We start from the raw sequence: 19,215 nt of genomic DNA, 5'->3' as shown, positions 1-19,215 counted from the left end.
ATATTTTTTTTAATCCTGCATTGACCAATTGTTTTGAAATATCTTCTATATATGTACCGATATATATCTCTGTAAGGAATATCATACAGGATCCTTACTAACAGACTATGCCTTGTTTATTTTCCAATGGTCAACTGTAAATAATCTTATTAACCACCTACAGACTATGGTAATGTTTGCTCAGTTGTATTCTTATATAGGTCTGTGTGAGAAATTCTGTTGGTAAAATGGTGTTTGCATGCCTATGATATTTTTTTCATATAACATGATACGGTATTAGTAAAATGGTGATTACATACTTATATATTTTTTCTTGTAACATGATATCTAGATGGATTCATTAAAACTTATGAAAGTAGAATGAAGATACTGTATTAATTTCAGCTTTGTATAATCAAACATAATGCAATTTATTTTACTTAATTGTACTGTACTGTATTTATAAATGTATAAATTTGTTGCAAACTACAGTACTGTAATCATATTTGCAGTTGTAATGTACTGTACAGTGGTACTAAATCATTAAAATTGCATTGTATAGCAGTACTGTATATAATTATACTTTATTCAGTACTACAGGGTACATGGCAGTAATTTCCATGCTGTAGAATAGTTTGATATGTACTGTACTTATCAAGTATGTATTAGTGACTCAGTGGGTGTATGTACTGTATAGATATAACAGTGTGTAAATAACTTGAGTCATGTGGACACTGAGAGGCCATGTGGGTGACACATAAGACTAGATCATCCTCATGGCTGGTTATATCATTGTCTGGATCAACTATAATTTGCTTGTTTATTCATTTATGCTCAACTAAACCATTTTTCAGTATACTGTATTATTATCTCCACAATACAATAGATAATTCCATGTGTTATTTTTGATATAATACTGAAAGTTGACACTTGTATCAAGGATCATTTGAGAGTTGAATATTAACTTGGCTGTTATGGAGATGTAACAAATGAAATGTTACTTTTGTAAGGTAGAGAATATTATAACTGGGACCATTTTAACAGGCAGCATTAACTTATTTATAAAAGTAAATTGTTTTCCATATATATATCCCTCAGGGCAAGAGATAAAAGTTAGGGATAAAATTAGATAAGAAAAAGGATTATTCAATATACTCTGTGAAGAACAACTGATTAAATGTACCACGGATCTGTACATTAATACTGTATATCTATTGAAAAATAATATCATTCTGAACATGAAATAATGTACAACACAAAGGTACTGTACTCTAACCTTACTCTCGGCTGGGTAACTGAACTCTTACAAGCCATCTTGATCATTGTCTCATTTTAAAATAATTCATAATAAACTGCATAAAAAACAACTATAAATTCTGTGAATACTCTTTACTCTTCATGGTCAGCTCTTATGGTATATAGAAATAAGAGGCTATGTTTAATTCTACAGTACTGTACTGTTATGGTATAGGCAATAATGATTAATAACTTTTATACTGAAATTATGTTTGTGTAAGGGAGAATGGTCATCAATAGCTCCTCACTTCTCACATATGCTAAATTCCATAATGCATCACATAGAAATATGACTGAAGTGATGCAGCCTATGTGTTAGCAATCAACAAATGCTATCAAAGGAACAGTCCGTCTTTTACCAAAATTCTGGATAAAAATGAAAATGATGGGTAATCTAGTCAATATTTATTTACTACTGTCAATGTTCTATTCAGAAATTATTAAAACATTTGTACAAGGAAACCATTAAAAGTATTGTCTTATTTTTTACTGGGTCCACCAAGGTCATACAGTTGTTTATAAAGGTCCCTCAGCTCCAGGTCTGGGATGTATCGCACCTGCGGAAAACAAACATCACAATTTTTTTATATAAAACCATAATTGATTTGTTCCATTAGATATGTATTTTACAGTTTAATATTAAACAAAGACAACTGATTAGCCAATGAAAACCTAAAGTTTCCTGCCCTCAATAGATGGCAGCACTGGTGTATTATCTGCTAGCACTGATTCACTACACCCCAAGTTCTATTGTTCCATCAGAAACCTTGAGTCTGAACAACTGCAGCCCAGGAAGCAGTTGTTCAGACTATGTAAGTTTTAAATTATTACAAAGTGATTTGAAATAATGGAATTAGTGTTGAAGTGAGAAAAAGTGGTGGCTTAAAAAATTTTTTTGGCGTCCTGTATTGTATATTTTGCGGTTGCAGTCTTGTCCGCAATGTTTCTTATTGGAATACAATGAACGATTTAACATGATTCAATATTATGTAACAGTCAGACAATTGTAGGGGTCCTGACCACCCTGAGATATAACATAGAAGAGCCCTGCTGTACACTGCATCAGTCTTATAATCTGTAAAAAAACAAGATTATTAATACAATAGTTTCCTCAAACCATTTTGTCAACTAGCAGCTTAACCTCTTCACTACAGGATGCCACTTTTAATACATGTATTTTATTTGGCTTGTGCCAGACGATTTTACCCAACACAAGAGACCCCAATATACAAGGACAAAGAACAGTACCCTTAGGAATATTATATGTCATTCTACAAGGAAGAGATTGGTAAAACAATACAAGTTAACGTGTGTTGTAGACATACCTCTGTGTATTCTGGCATGTGTTCATGAACATTAATTTCTACACCCTGGGGTAGTCCTGCCTGGACCACTTCAATAAAGAGAGGAGCCATGGTGGAAGGTAAGTCAGCCAGCTGTTAAATGTGATATAAAAATCTTAACTTGTGTCAAAAATAACAGAATCTTTACATTAAGTTATATGTCCCACTTACATTAGCATGACCATTTTTTCTACATCTAGTATTTTTAAGACATTTCATCTGTCTTTGCCTATTTCTATACCTGTACTCTAATTGTTGTAATTTCTTGAATATACTGCAATATATCATGAGGTACTTGCTGCTCTTCCATCACCATCTCCCTTTCCTTCATAGAAACAACAACTAATATAAATATTGGAAAATTGAAGCATAAACTCCCATTTTATAGGCAAGAGAGTGAAATGAGTGACTTAAATACCTGAGGGGAGGCCTACCACTGGTTGGGGAGCATGAGGTACTCAGCAGCTGGACTACATTACGGTCTTTGTGCGAGATGCCTAGTGGTGGTATGCCTCACAGGGCACCCATGGACCCATATACAGTACTATAAAATATCAACAATATTGAGAACACAACTCACCTGTACAGTTCGTTCATAAATGTTGAAATTGTATTCAGCTTCCACTTTGGAAGTGTTGGGTCTGTAGTTCTGAATGAGGAGCTTCTTACAGGGAGTTGCCCAGCTGGTGGGAGAAACTATATCTAATAAAAATTATCATAAGAAAATAAATTTGTATTTGAGGATACACTGTCAGCTAGAACTTAACCTTTAGTCTTTTTCCTTGCGAACTTTTGAGGATGACCTTCCGCAAGCTACACTACACACCAAGTTAAAAATTATCACCAAGAGCATTACTGCACTGTACATGTTGTGGATGAACATAGCCAGCACCTTGACAGTTATATAAAGGTATTGTTTAAATTATCCCCCCAACATAGCTATTTCTTATTCTTACCTTAATGTACTTCCATATTCATATTACAGTTCTTTTATATATACTTTTGGGGTTCACATGTATTTTTTTTAGATAACAAATTTCTCACTGTTAGAGAAATCCACATTTTCTTTTCTCGTACGCAATGAGTGATTTTAGTCATACATATAACTAACCTGTCTTCAACATCAAAGCCCATGTTGAGGGCTGTTTTGTGGACCCATCTGGCATAATGTTCCAACACAGTGAAGTCGTAGCCCTTCATTTGTACATTGACTAGAGAATAATCCGGTACATCTGGCCCCCCTGCCTATGAAGAGAAAATATTTATTATGCAGGTTTGTTTACTGGCTGAACAATAGAAACCTACAATTAAGTAAATATCAGTTTATAATAATCTAAGGTTCAACTTACATCTAAATAAGGAGGTTCCGTCTCGATCCTGCCACATGTCTGAATGGAGGAGGAGAGTGACCGCTGTGCTGTAGCTAGACATCGTGCTGCTACCTGTGAAAGTTTAATACTGTAATTAATAAGAATTCAAATATATTTTACATTAATTATTTTACTATCATTCTCTCCTTATTTGTGCACTAGCTATATAACATATGATATAAAAAAAAATCTGTGATATTTAACCAAACCTAAGTTGAACTAGGTTAAGCTAACCAAACTTAATCTAACCTTGCCAAATCAACTCCAACTAAACCTAACTTAATCTATATGAACCTTACCAAGCCTAATCTATGCTAATGTAACCTAACCAAATCTACTTTACTCTTAACAATTCTTCCATAGTACAATTTATCTACACTATTAGCGTCTTAGGTTGTAATCACCACACAGTGAAGAGTCTCCGTTACAATGAATTATTTGTCTCTGGTCAGCTGATAATGGTGGCAGGTCATTGTATATTTATCCACCACGAAGAAATCGGAAACTTCATTGTAATATTCGAGACAAAAAACAATCTTTCTTCTAATTCTCAGTACAGCATTAAAATTCCATGTCTTACCCGTGAAAGTGAATACATGATAATCGACCCTAAGAGTACACCTCCTCTTGACTTTATAGTGTCAGACCACCGATACACCACACTGATCAGTGACTGATCAGCTGTTGTTCGGCGGTGGGGTGACTGATCAGCCGGCGGTGGGGTGACTGATCAGCTGTTGTTCGGCGGTGGGGCGACTGATCAGCTGTTGTTCGGCGGTGGGGTGACTGATCAGCTGTTGTTCGGCGGTGGGGTGACTGATCAGCTGTTGTTTACCTTCTGGCTCACCTGCTGTATTCAGTCGGATTCCCTCTTTAGGATTCAGAAATGCTGTATCTAAAATATCAGTATGAAGTTATATTTATGATAATTAGCAAATTAAAATTATAATACATCTATAATAATGTATAATCTCATATGTATAAAATAATTTACTTTAAGCTTTTCACCACTGATCGGTCCGTTAACTGCGCCCGCGCCAGTCAGCAGTGTTAGTCTTGACTCTTGAATAAGCCCATCCGCTGTGTCGCCACACCACTCTCTGGCAGATTATTTTAAAAATTTACAATTTTCACTCCAAAATCGAACGCCCTGACAATTTTCTGGACTTGCGGCTTCTTTAACCCGAGACTGTGGCCACATTCCGCCAGTTGCAGGTATGAACATTAGACTGCAGTAATGTTCTCAGAAGTGTTTATAAACTTTTTCTGGATATTATGACCCGTTTATAGTATATCCTACTAGTTTATTTACTTGATTTTGCTGTTGTTTTCGTGGGTTAACAGAATGATCACCAATTATTATCTTCGTCGACTGACTTTGGTCTTATAATAATAAAGCCTTTTAAAATAAAATACTAAGGACTTACTGGACGACATTACACGCGTTTGAACACATGCCTATCATGTAATGTTATCACTTCCTTCATATGCTGTGCAGTATATGGTAGGAAGTGCGTGTTGTAGTAAACATGTCGTATTTATTGCTGTAGTGAAGATGTAATACTGTACTAGCGTTCGTTGTAAAGAAGTAGTAATGATGTAGTTAATCTTTTGTGTTGGTATTAAGTAAACACTTGAGGTGTTTATGATAAAGGTCCTTTGTATGCATTAATGTATTAAGTGCGTGTGTAAGAATACAGCTACAAGTGGGCATCGTTATGGTTCATGGTATGCAGTATACAAGCTGCTTCCTCATCATAAATTATGGATCAGCTCACTTAATACATGCACAATAGGTAGTTTGGTTAATAAAATTAATTTCTAAGTATATTAAATTTAATTTTAATAAAGAGACATTAGAAAAATATAACACATTTATTAGATCGTTATTTCACAAGCGGTGAATATCGTTAAGTTCTGGGCCAGCCTTGCAGGTTGCCCCAGTGGAGTGTGAGGCCCGTGTGCTGACACCGCCGCCACACACGCCAGAATATACGTCCTGACACTTCCTCTAAATACAAGTGCTGAAGGTGTGGCAGACGACTCACCAGTTGACACACTTGGTCTGCCGTTGGTTGCCATTCATAGCCATCTTTAACATGCAAGTGGAGAACTTGTGCATCACAAGTAAGTTTATCTAGCAATAGTGCCAGACCATGACACACACTCACGCTGAGGGTGAAAAGCTTTGGCGTGGCAGCTATTAGGGCCTGCAAGAGTGCCAGCCACCGTGCCAGGTGCCCCGCCTCAGCCGGTGGCTCATCATTATCACCAGGACCATCCTCATGCAGGCTTATTTCCTCAAGGCTTCCACACTTGGGCATTTCAATGTTCTCCTCAGTTTCAAGAGGAGCTTCAAACATGTACCTGTTCCACACTCGGAGGCCAAGTTTGGTGAGGTTGGGACACAGTTGCAGGAACAGGTATAGCGTGGCTGCGTGGAGTCTCTGGCTTGGAGAATTTGCCTCAATAGTAAGGGACCTGAGGAGATAACCATGAGCACGGAGTGTGGGCATCAGTATGGCGTGAGTGAGGTGGTCCTCAATGCTCAAGTTCACATGCAACTCCGACAAGTGTGACCATTCTCCTGTAAGCTCAGCCAGCTGCCTGCCAGCAGCCTCACACACTCTTGGCGTACCATGAACGGCACAGTCCAGGGTGAGAGCCTTCACTAGGGGGCAACACCACGCCAGCTGGTGGAGCCTCTCCAGATCCAAGCTGTACACGGTCTCCCCGTCTAGGAATACACTTAATAAAGACAGATGGTTGCCCTTGGACACGACAGGTAACAACACGTCGTAACCATGGCCAGAGTAACCATCTTCAAAAAGATTCGTCTTCCAGTCAGAACTCACTTTTGATAAATTAGGATAATAAGTCAACAATAATTTGTGGAATTCTTTTGCCACTTCAATTTCACCGTAGGCAAGTTCTATTTCCTTCAATGATGTAAAAGTCACGCTTATATTACTTGTCTGGCCAGTCCTGATTGCTTTAAGAAGTTCTCTTTTTGACGCTCCTTCAAAAAATGCAGCACAAAAGGCTTTCATTGATATTACCTGCCAAGGAAAACTATGGAGCAAGTAAAGCTTCTCGAGCATAGGACACGACCTGCTCACTGCCATGATGATATTGTCGGTGATGTTGATGTGAGAGATGAAGAGTGAGGTGAGGTGAGGTGCTCCCCACAGTATGGAGGCAAGGATGCTGGGGTACATCCCACCGTAGACCTTCAACTCCTGCAGGTGAGGAAAGGGTCCCAGTCTAGATATTAGCTGTGCCACCCACCGCTCCCAGGCAAAAGGCACCACACACCGTCTGTCCTTGTCGCCGTAGTCTCGGTCGATGAACACATTGTCAAGAAGAACAAGCTTGAGGAGGAGGCCAGTGAGGTGTCTCGGGTAATCTTGGTCGTGTCGTGGATGAACCTCAGTGTGGGTGTCCAGGGCAGCTCTCAGACGGTGTCCAGGGCCAGCCTGCAACCCTGGGACTGTCCCCCACCACGCCCGCACTGACGATAGTGTCGCCTATAAAAAAAATAAATAAAATAATAAAAAAATAATTACTTTATTGATTACTTGCTTCTTGTTCTTCGTGATCCTGTGCCTTGCTGTTACATGATCACATGTGTGTGTGTGTGTGTGTGTGTGTGTGTTACAAACAAATAATAAATATGCTAGCGGACTGAATAAAACAAAATTATCTCAACAATTCCGACAAACTGATACTATCTCATTTTTGTCCAAGCAGATAATGTGGTATTTGTTTTGTTATTCATGATCACATTGTTTAGCGATAAATGTGATTTAGACGTGAAGTCGAGTGTATGTTCAGTAAAGTGGCTACAACAACAGAAGTACAGTGTGTACAGTAATATAGACAGTGGCTGCACCAACAACACGAGGCAGAGCTCTCGCCTTCACTTCCAGCAGAGCGTAGTCCATTATGTCGACCTCCTGGTAAGACGCACCTTGTCGGCGACCCTCCTGCCTCCTCCACACCTCGCTCGCGTCCTCCTCGTCCGTGTCATCGTCGTCGTGTAGGAGGAGCCCTGCCGTGGCTCTGGCGATCAACACTTCGGCTGGGACTATGTCCAGATTGAGTCGAATTCTGTTCTCGGTGTGAGCCACCAGGGGGACTACTGCTGCCCGTGCCGCCCATGCCTGTAGGTCCAGGGGCGCGCGCCACGCCATGGTGTACACGTCACCCTCAACTCTGGTCAACACATTACTTCTGAAAAAAGCCTTATTTAATTTAGTAATTTTACCAATGGCAAGAATAACTATTGGCTGTACGAATTTTGAGTGAAAAAGTGAGTGGGTCTGACCGTATCAGTACACATGCAAGAAACTATACCAAGCCCTCCGTAAACACTGCACTCGACCACCCTTGCCTCCTTAACTTTAAAGTCTGGTAACCATTCACATGACAGGAGGCGAGTGCTGTTGCCAACTGGAAGAGGCACCTTTATTATTCTTTTGACAATAATAACATTAAACTGGTTGTCATGGGTTGCGTTAGGCTTACCCACGCAACCACTCCAAAGTTTTTTTTACTAGTGACGAGGCACCCGGCGAGCCATGACTGCCACATATATTTTCCATTAGTGGTATGTTAGCCAGCCTATAGGGGGAAGCCAGTGAGACAGTGTTGTGCTGTTCATCGCCTCACGCCCCCAAAAACCACATTTTAAGTAGTATCCCCTAGGCCATGGGTTAGTTAAGACGTCCACCTTCTTCCTCCTGAAGGGAACGGGACACCACACAGTCCTCCAACGCCACCCTGTCCTGTGGACCGTCGTCGACACGAGATCAAGTGTGTTAACCTAGGTTTGTTATCACGTGTGGAAGCCTGGTTGCGACAAAAGCAATCCAGGCTGGCCTATTGCACCTATGTGGTTAATCAAATCACGCTTACCAGTTCTCCTTGCCGCGACAACTGTCTACAGTGACTGTCAGTGACGCGAGACTATGTGTGGTAACCCAAGAGTACCTTTTTGTTGTTATTCCCCGTGGAAAGAAGTTCTTGTGCGGAAGCCTGGTTGCAACAAGAGCAATCCAGGCTGGCAGTATATGTATCACTTGAAGAATTAAGGCTCTGCAACAAGAGCAATCCAGGCTGGCAGTATATGTATCACTTGAAGAGATTAAGGCTCTGTTAAGTCATACCACAGTAGAGTAATCACATGTGTCCCCAAGTTGAAAATTCCCTCTTTTAGAAGATTAATTTTATTACAGCGTAAATGTAAGTGACTCGTATATCCATGCAAATTGTAAATCATTGTATGGAAGATTGACAAATAAATGTAAGTGCAATTATCTGCCCGTATCTGTGATCCTATCTTATTATTACTAAAGGTAATGACTGATTGGTTATGACAAAGTATAACCAATAACTTAGATGGATGTTGGAAATTAATGGAACTCATTAAATCATCATTTATCAAGTATAAATCATGGAATGTCGGGTGGTGGAGTGAATTTCTACGTAGATACATCATAATCTCCTGTAAGTAACCAGTGTGAAGGTATCGAACTTTACGGTAAGAAATATAAGAAGCACAATATATTATAATCATTATATAATATAATCCACACTTAGACCACTACGACGAAAAACCATGATACTGACAAGCTAGGCACATAGGAGTTAAACAAATCTCCTTACTTACTGCTCGCACAGTAGGGTCACCTGAAGAATCTCCACCCCAGCTTATTTTACCTGAAAATTAACCACCCTAAAACTATATGAGATGAATTTAGGTTAAAATAGATACTCGTTACGTTAAGGTGGTTTATATTTAGGAGACATAAGCTGGAGTGGAGATTCTTCAGGTGATCCTGTGGGGGTTATGATATATTTGTTCACACTCAGGATGGGTTGGAGAAAGGAAACTCACAATGTACTCTCTGTATACATATTGTATTGGATGTACAATGCAGCTTGGTGCTGGGGAGTGGCAGCGTGGGTTGACTGAGTCACTGGCTGTAGGTAGAAGAAAGAGAGAGCTGGTTGGGGAGCGTGCTCAGAGCTTATGGAGCGCCATAGTCGCCGGCGAGAGCGAGGGCCACCAGGCAGGAGCAGAGGAGGTGTTGTTTGCTGGTGGCTGTCGGTAGCCGAAAGAAGTAGGTCATGGCCACGTGAGGTCTTATATAGCGTGGGTAGGCGTGGCTTGATAGTTGACCTCCGCTATGTTAGGTGGCGCTGGTTGCCGACCTAGACCACAAGGCGTACTCTGAGGAATTCGAAGAGGGTCGGCTATTCAGCGACAAACGGCGGTTGTAGGGGAGATATCCACTACAATCCAAGTCCTATTGTTCACGATCAACTGAACTGAAAAATGTTGCATTTTTTTTTTATCTGATAATTCAAATAACTATGACAGACAAATATCGTTGTTAACATTGGTTGGATAAGTATCATCAATCTGGTTCAGGTAGTTTAATCGCACCATTGTTACCGACGACTGTTTATCAACGGAGTAATCTGGTATTCCATTGTGGGAGGTTTTCCTCTTTGGTGGTACTGTACTGTACTTCATTTACTTTGGTAATTCCTACTCCACTTATTTCACAACTGCGGCGGTGTCTCTCATAATGTTTAATTCTTGATGGACAAGTGTAATTACTGATCTTGTTACGCGTTTAAATACCTTAGTAGTTGTTCAAGCACCGTAATACCATCTTGACGTCACTGGACAATCTCCCGCCAGCTCCGCCTCCATCTTGTTGCATGGACATCTTCCCTCCATGAGTTTCACAGCATAGTTAAGATTTACGCACAGGGATTACAGTGGATGTCAGGTAAATAAGCTTAATAGTTCTCAAAATTTGCCAGTGACATTTTCCAAAGCTTTGAAATGTGTGACTGATAAGCGATAACAAGTGTATATTTGTGTGTGACTATGTGTGTATGTTTTTGTATATAATATTGTGTGCACATAGAGGTATGCACTTTATTTGTAACTCTATCTGACTTATAATGCCAGAATAACGTGGTGTGTACTGTATGTATGTACACCTTGTACAGTGTTGCCATGGCAGACTGCAGGAGGCAGGAGCCTCTCGTCACAGTCGCTGTGTAACAACAGAGAACCAGTTTAATAAGGTTTCATCATGTTCATTGTTGCCAGTTATTGTTTTTAAAATATTTACTGTGCTTTAACAACTAAATCTTTAAGCGTGTAGTAAAAGTTAGTTCATACATTAGTCAACAGCAATTAAAAGGGGTAGATCTCTCTGTCATCAGTGAGTATTGAGTGTTAACTGTCAATGACAGGAGTTGAATCTCTACTTTTGCTAATGAAATGACGGAGATAACTCCACGCACTGAAAATTGTTTAAAGGAGATGAAGAACTGAAAAAGACGTACATGAATCATAAGACGGAATAAAGCAACAAAGTTAACGGTAGGCTATTTGAAGTCATGACGGGATGTAAAGTTATGGGTTAATGCGTAACGCTGCAGAGGGTCATCTCGATGGATATACTGTACTTGGACCTGAAGTAATATACAGAAACAAAGGATTCAGTATTGTCTCGAAATATATATTAAAAAGGAACTTGGGTCACGGAAAATCGCTATAGGCCCACTCATACTTTATACTGTACGCATTTATATAACACTGATCACTTTTATAAAATATGATGTTTAAATTTCATGTACTTGTGTTGGTATGTTGTGTGTTTATACTGACAAAAGACTGATATAAACAAAAAGCATAAACAAAGACAAGGACTTGAACAACACGCAGGCACTCGCTTGATGGTTTTCCTGGTTTTGTTTACATCCAGTGAGTGACCAGTCCACCTAGTGTTCATACTCACATCCTCTCCACCTCACTCAGGGAGAGTGAGAGATGACGTAAGGAGAAAAATAGTAAGTGGGTTTATTTTTTTTATCCATAAATATTATCTCACAAACACCAACGCCCTGAGTCCAGATTTAAAAAATAATACGCGTGATTTTGTGATGAAAATTATACAGGTATGTATACAAATGAAGGTATAAGAAAGCATTTAAACTGAATCGATCTATTATACGTAGGGTGAAGTTTTGGCGAAATTTTAATGCTTTTGTACTTTACCTTAAATTAATCACTTTGGCGCCTTTTTACTCCAATTACAATGAATATCCATCTTCTGAACGCTGCTGGAAAGTTGTTTAACCAGTGAGAGGTCAGCATACATGAGGTAATTAAGAGTCGTGCAGCCCGTTAATGAGAGTTACGGGAGCTCAGCATGAACCAGCCGTTGCAAAGGTCTATCAGAAGCGTCAAACTTTAAGATATTTATCCGTATACCCAAAATTATGACAAAGATACACCAATAAATGCCTACACTAGTGACGTCGTTGGAGTATAATAATTAATTCACGTTTAAGAAGTGGTACAAGTAAAGTCTGTAATTGTTACGCCTACAGTACAGCTCTTGGTAAATGCCGCGCCCTTGTGGACCCACCTCTCTCTCTTTAAAGGTTAACGTCTAGCATCCAAACGGAAGAGGAACATAAGAACATAAGAATGGAGGAAACTGCAGCGGGCCTATTGACCCATACTGGGCAGTCCCGTTTATACCCAACCCCTATTGGTCATATAAGCATCCAACCTATGTTTGAAGCTATCCAGCGTATTCGAGTTAATGATAATATTTGGTAACTTGTTCCATTCATCCACGACTCTGTTTCCAAACCAGTGTTTACCTATTTCACGCCGAAATCTAAATTTGTCTAATTTAAAACCATTGTTACGAGTTCGCTCCTGGTTGGATAGTTTGAGTACCTTTGTAATGTCCCATTTGTTTAGCCCTGACTTCCATTTATACACCTCTATCATGGCGCCCCTCACTCTACGTCTCTCGAGGGAGTGCAAATTAAGATGCTTTAACCTGTCTCTGTACTCAAGGTTCCTGATGCCCGGGATTAGTCTTGTCATTCTCCTCTGGATTCTTTCCAAGGATTCTATATCCATTCTGTAATAGTGACCAGAACTGAACTGCGTAATCCAGGTGAGGTCTCACAAGCGCTAGATATAATTTTAAGATGACCTCGCTAGTCTTGTAACTAACACTCCTTTGTATGAACCCAAGTACTTTATTAGCCTTGTTACGAGCAAAAACACATTGTTTACTTGGCTTAAGATTCCTACTTATCATTACTCCTAAATCTCTCTCGCAGTCGGATTCCACAATGGCATCGTTGTTCATCTGGTAACCGGTTTCCCTGTTTACATCTCCTATACTGAGTACTTTACATTTGTCCACATTGAATTTCATCTGCCATTTTTCCGACCATTCAAAATTTTTTTTTAGATCTTCCTGTAGTTTTGCAGAGTCCTCGTCAGATTTAATTACACGTCCTATTTTAGTGTCATCAGCAAATTTACTTATGTTGCTGTCTATGCCGATATCTATGTCGTTTATGTATATAATAAATAATAATTGTCCAAGTACTGAGCCCTGGGGAACTCCACTAGTGACGTTGCTCCAATGCGATTTAGTGCCGTTTATGCTCACTCGCTGTTTCCTGTCCTGTAACCACGCCCTAATCCATTTAAGGATATTACCTTTGATGCCATGCGCTTCTACCTTTCTAATTAGTCTTTCGTGGGGGACTCTGTCGAAGGCTTTGCTAAAGTCGAGATATACCACATCATAATTGTGCCCCTCGTCCACCGATTCGAAAACTGATGAAAAGAATGTTAGACATGAACGCCCGCTTGTGAAGCCATGTTGGGATTCATTGATCAACTTGTGCTTCTCCAGGTGGTTTCGAATAGAGTTTGAAATGATTGATTCTAGTAATTTGCCTACTATAATTTCGTTAACATTTTGATTGCTATTTTTATATCATAGCTAAGTTAGTTAGATACATCCCCATATCTCCATCGTAGGAGAAATTTCAGCTAACGAATTAGAAAATCCGGTCCTGCGTCCTGCCTGTGGCCTTCACACCGAGTATCAGCTGGTCACAAAAACGGGTCAGCTGATCAACCCCCGCGCGTTCTTCTTCAAGATTTTTGTAGAGAAAAGATGGATGATTTGCTACTGTCTAACTAGCTGTGAGTCATGGATAGAGCCAGATAAAGGGAGGTAGTAGCAACACGATAATAAGGAGAAAGTGAGCACAAGGAAGAGAAAAAATGTGGCATCTTCAGTTTAAGGTTTTATTAGTTAGCGGCGGCAGGAGTGTGAGGGAACAATAAAAGACTGTAGTCGCTAGTCCCCCCAGCTGGTACCAACACTCATTCATCACTGTCATGTCTACTGGGTATGTATGTGTGTATGTGTGTATGGGTGAATATGGATGACTGTGTGAGCTAGTATGAACAGGATGCATGTGAGTCATAGGTAGACATTCAGTAAAATTGCCGCACTGCATTGTACAAGTTCACACTGGTTCTACATGTAATACACAGTCAGTGCACAGGTCATTAAATATTTGGCTAAAAAGTAATAAGCAATAGCTTCATCGGTGATGCAATTTTTAAGCTTGAATTATTTGACACACCATGTACTGTTTATAAAAGAAGCGTGACACATTATGCTAGGTTAGGTAACACTGACTTAATGACTTAACCGATACTCGTGTGGATGTCGTCTCGGGGTGGCGACACACCATACATGCACAGGATATCGCTTAATTAGGGAGTCGTGTCAGGTGTGTGTGTGTGTGTAAAGAAGTCGTTTATAGTGAGTGGGCCCCCGCAAAAAAAAAGGATGAAAAACTGAACCTCAACACTGATCCCATGTTCAAATATTTACGTGGGTTAGGGATGTAGTGCCTGTATCTTATCCAACCCACCCGAATTCTTGCACACACACCCACACAGGGTGGTAACCTTCAGTCCATATTAACACTGTTGGCGGGTTATTGTCCAGCGTGATGTGACCACCCAGGAGAGTATTGGAGACAACGTGGTGAACTTGTGTTCAGATGAGGTTCTGTTAGCTCTAGAGTCACACTCCAGGTGAGGGTGAGTGATAAGAGTGAGTGTGAGAGGGTAAGGGTGAAGGTGAGAGGTGGGCCAGGGGAGCGGCCTTATCCTGCGTGTGTGACGCTTTCTTCTTTCATTGAGGAGTCACCTGCTGTTATACCCCCCCCTCCTTCACACTCATCAGCTGTTACCCTCCCTCCCCACTTCCCCATCAGCTGTCACTACCCTCTCCACACACATAACAATTTAACAGTAATTTCATCACTCCTGAGCAACGAAAACATTAAATTTCAAACCGAAGGCATAAATAGGAGTAAGCTGAGCATTTATCTGGTAACATTTACGAGAATTAATCACTTTCAGCGTTAAATTAAAAATAATACACGATGGAACAAGTGCTTCGATAATAAAGTGTATACGTACAGTGAATTCAAGGCTTCCACTTGTGCTAAGACGGGGTTGAATTGCGTTGCACGTCCATTCTGCACGGCGTCTGTTGCCACACTGACGATCATAACCAACTCAACTCCAGCGTGTGGGAGAGATGTGTTTGTGGGTTACGCCCCTCTTCTTGTATCAACTACTACCTTACATGATCTAAATACACTTGGTCATTACCATGGTGTAGGGTGTAGCAAGTGTAGCATATGGTGTTGGTCTGTGTACGTGTAGGTTCTCGTTAGTGTAGGGGTTGTATGTGTCAGTAACGGGCCACACTCACCCCGCAGGATGCACTTACACCCACACCTGGCCTCGCTCTCACCTATATTGTTCTCTAATTATAAGATGCAGTGGTGTGTTGCTCCTGCTGCTGTTAGTTTTAGCAGTTAATATCAGTGCTTATTTTCCTATCAGGGATGACCGTGATACAGAATATAGTGTTGGTATATTTTGTAACCTATCGCAATGAAACTTTTTTGTACTGTATCTGAACATCTTTTTGAAATTTTTAACAAAATTAAGTTCAATAAGGTGAAGTGTTTTTTTTCTTGCTTCATATAGTGGGTGAGGTGTGGTGAGGGGTGAGAGGGGGTATATTGAGGGAGGTGTAGTGTGTTTTGGGTGGTGAGGGAGGTGTAGTAAAGGTGTAGTGTGGTATTGGGTGGTAAGGGAGATGTAATGAAGGTGTGATGAGACTCGGAGGTGTGGTGTAGTGTTGTAAGGGAGGTATAGTGTAGTGTAGTGTGGCGAGACCCGGAGGTATGGTGTAGTGTGGCGAGGGAAGAGTGGTGGATGTAGATACCTCCTCAAGCACGCTACTCACTGAACGTGTCTCTTGAGCAAGCTTCTCACCACATGGCATCTCCAGCACCAGACTGTCTTGTATATAATATATTTTATATAAGAAAACCACTACCTAGAGTTTCCATCCATCCATCCTGAGTGCTAGACAACATAATATCACGTAACCCTACAGTAGCACTACATTCGAGTGAATATTGTAATTAAGGCTAATAAATACTAATAATGTACGTGTTGTACGGTTACTTAAATACTTCTTAATTTAAATGAAACAGGGTTGTTAATTTGAGGGAGAGAAGTTCAACTAAATAGAATATTTACCTTCAAGTCTTACACATGATTGTAGATAAAAAATAATTATTACAGTAATACATTCAAAAGTTGCTAGGCTAACCCAATAATTTTTCGTCGTCGTTATGTGGGCGACCTAATATATATATATATATATATATATATATATATATATATATATATATATATATATATATATATATATATATATATATATATATATATATGCAAGTAAACCCTATTTTTCACCTGATAAATCTTCTTAATTACAAAATTGTCCAGCTTGTACATGCGTTTCAAATTCATGTTGAATGCTTCGGTGTTGTAAGTCAATTGACAGTAGGAACATCATAGAATCTAGTCTTATTAAACATACCGAAGCATTCAACATGAATTTGAGTAACGGCATGTACAAGCTGGACAATTTTGTAATTAAGAACATTTGTGATCAGGTGAGAAGGCCGGGTCACTTGACCATCTGACCTGACCACCAACCGTTGTGTGCTATTTAAAGATTAGTAGGGTCATTACCTAATACCTGACCATTGTGGACCTGGTCTCACCCTCCTCTGTATATATACACCTTGATTTGTATTACTCTCTCTAGTCTGTACTCACCCCTGAAGATGTGAATTACACGAAAGCGCTTGGGAACTTCGTGTTTTCTTCTTTCCTTGTGGTTATCAGCATATATATATATATATATATATATATATATATATATATATATATATATATATATATATATATATATATATATATATATATATATATTGAATCTTATTGTAACATTTACGGCAAAATTATTTCGGTAAATAAAACAAACTTTTATCAGTTGCATAGTACACACGCCCACCTTGTACGTCACAGTGTTACCATATCAATGCTGTAATTATCAAATCGAAGAACATAGTGAAACCTTATTTGTATTGTACTTTGTCAGTTATCGTGACCTTAAATACTAAATGAAATTGAGAAAATAATAACATAATAATTACTAAATTTCAGATATGTGAATTAGAACTGATACTATAAATAAATTCAACCATGCGTTACTTATTATGTACACAGAACTGATTTCCTTTGTATGTCACATGGCAGACGTAGCCACAAATATATGGAGGCCGTCAGGGTGTAACCAATGGTCACTCAGAAGTTCAGAACTAACACAGAGTTAGACCTTGTTGTTTCGCTGACTTTATGACGACACCATATCTTACTCCCTTGTATAAACAGTGGTGGTGATAAATGCCTTTTATATATAGTCCTGACGCCAAGTGGGATTTCTTGCTTGCTTTGCAAAAATACACCCGGGCCAGGTTACTGTTGATTCTGTCAGGGGAAGTTGCGAACAATCGATCAGAATCTGAATGGTGTCCAACTAGCATCCTTATGCATTTCGAGATATTCAATATGGCGTCTATGATAGCCACCATACAGAAATCGAGCCAGTTTTAGCTCGATTTTCTTAAGTAATATTTTTCCCAATGTTTTTTGACCATTTAATCCATCTAGATTGCCGCCATTTCTGGAAAGTCTATTTGCTAACTAAATAGTGTAATAATTCTCTTGACTTCTTCCGTTGTGATAGACCGCGTGTCTTCTGATGAGTCTACCGTCTCTGGACGTAAATAATTAACTAAAGTAAATATGTGCGGGAGACGTCTGAGGATTATATTGTTCATTTTCAGTGGTCTGAGTAACTTCCATTATATCGCTTTTGTTAATATTTCACATGACACTGTACAATAAAATAAGAAATACTTACGAAAAATAAATATAATACTAGAAATGAACATGGCAGCCACAATGGGCGTGTTTTCGTAAATTTATTATCTTCGTATTACGGTAAAAAAAAAACCCTGCTTAGTTTACCACCTGTGAGACGAGTGTCAATCTCACGCAGCGCACTTTTAATCCTCAAGTACGAGTATAGTCCTTCGGTACACGGATATTTATTATACTGCCAGATTCTGGAGTCACTAAGTCTAAGGGGATAACTTAACTCTATTCTTAATTCCTAAGGGTTGCTGCCACCAGATCCCCTCTGGGCAGTATGTAGCTCGTTAGGTAGCGGGCAGAGTGGACTAGGCATTGGGTTAGGTTTTTCATTGACCAGATCGATAAGGGGAAAGAAGGGTGAAACCATAACTGTCTTAACTAATTTATTCCTTTTAAAACATATTGCATTCCGTCAAAATACCAGAAGAGTTGGCCTTCCTCAGAAGAACAACTATGCTTCTAGTTACACTGCTCAACAACAGACGTCTTACATTAATTGCGTGTCATTAACATACTCATTCCTCATAACAATCATTGACCTCCTTACCTCGGTCATTCCTTCTAACTTATAACACCAAACACGTCAGACTGCACCACCTGTTAGAGTATAACATCACCTGTTACATTACAAAAAGAGTTGGTCTTCATCAGAAGAACAACTATTATTTTCATTACACTTCTCTTGATGAGCAGATGGGATACTTCCCAGGTAATCATACCAGTACTGGTTCCACGCCTGGTATTAGGAAGTCGTTCCACGTAGCGACAGCGAAACTTCTCAAGTACACAGTGATTTTCTTCTATCCTGGGTGGTGATATGTAGCGTATCTACAGGTCCACAGTGGAGGTGCATGACCACTGTGGTGTGGTCATTGCTGACGCACGGTAGGCGCTCAGAACGCGTCGTCCTGTGTTGGGAGAAGTCGAGGCATCACTGAGAATAATGCCTGAGGGGCTTTCGTCACCACACACTAGTACA

General features: G+C 39.6%; 2 protein-coding genes across 4 annotated transcripts; both read right to left on the bottom strand.

Annotated features, from left to right (window-relative positions):
* Positions 1-1,665: 1,665 nt before the first annotated feature.
* Positions 1,666-4,831, bottom strand: LOC121872871 (39S ribosomal protein L48, mitochondrial-like). The gene is made up of 7 exons (XM_042375934.1): positions 4,700-4,831; positions 4,569-4,654; positions 3,968-4,060; positions 3,730-3,863; positions 3,199-3,301; positions 2,601-2,711; positions 1,666-1,832 (listed from the first exon to the last, which is right to left on the bottom strand). The coding sequence occupies exons 2-7, from the start codon at positions 4,584-4,586 to the stop codon at positions 1,755-1,757; spliced, it is 537 nt and encodes a 178-aa protein (XP_042231868.1). The 5' UTR covers positions 4,587-4,654; positions 4,700-4,831; the 3' UTR covers positions 1,666-1,754.
* Positions 4,701-15,613, bottom strand: LOC121872870. 3 transcript variants are annotated; one of them, XM_042375931.1, is made up of 4 exons: positions 15,345-15,613; positions 7,906-8,221; positions 4,983-7,515; positions 4,701-4,883 (listed from the first exon to the last, which is right to left on the bottom strand). In XM_042375931.1, exons 1-3 carry the CDS (start codon positions 15,434-15,436, stop codon positions 5,899-5,901), a joined length of 2,025 nt encoding a protein of 674 aa, XP_042231865.1. In that variant the 5' UTR covers positions 15,437-15,613; the 3' UTR covers positions 4,701-4,883; positions 4,983-5,898. The 3 variants fall into 3 exon arrangements, with proteins under 3 accessions (XP_042231865.1, XP_042231866.1, XP_042231867.1); XM_042375932.1 differs by having other exon boundaries at positions 7,906-8,218; XM_042375933.1 differs by lacking the exon at positions 15,345-15,613 and having other exon boundaries at positions 7,959-8,164.
* Positions 15,614-19,215: the final 3,602 nt, after the last annotated feature.

Source organism: Homarus americanus, unplaced genomic scaffold, assembly GCF_018991925.1.
Source record: "Homarus americanus isolate GMGI-L3 unplaced genomic scaffold, GMGI_Hamer_2.0 scaffold11022, whole genome shotgun sequence".
NCBI classification, from domain to species: Eukaryota; Metazoa; Arthropoda; class Malacostraca; order Decapoda; family Nephropidae; genus Homarus; species Homarus americanus.
Note: the sequence above shows the minus strand (reverse complement) of the source record. Positions and strands in the feature narration are given on the sequence as shown.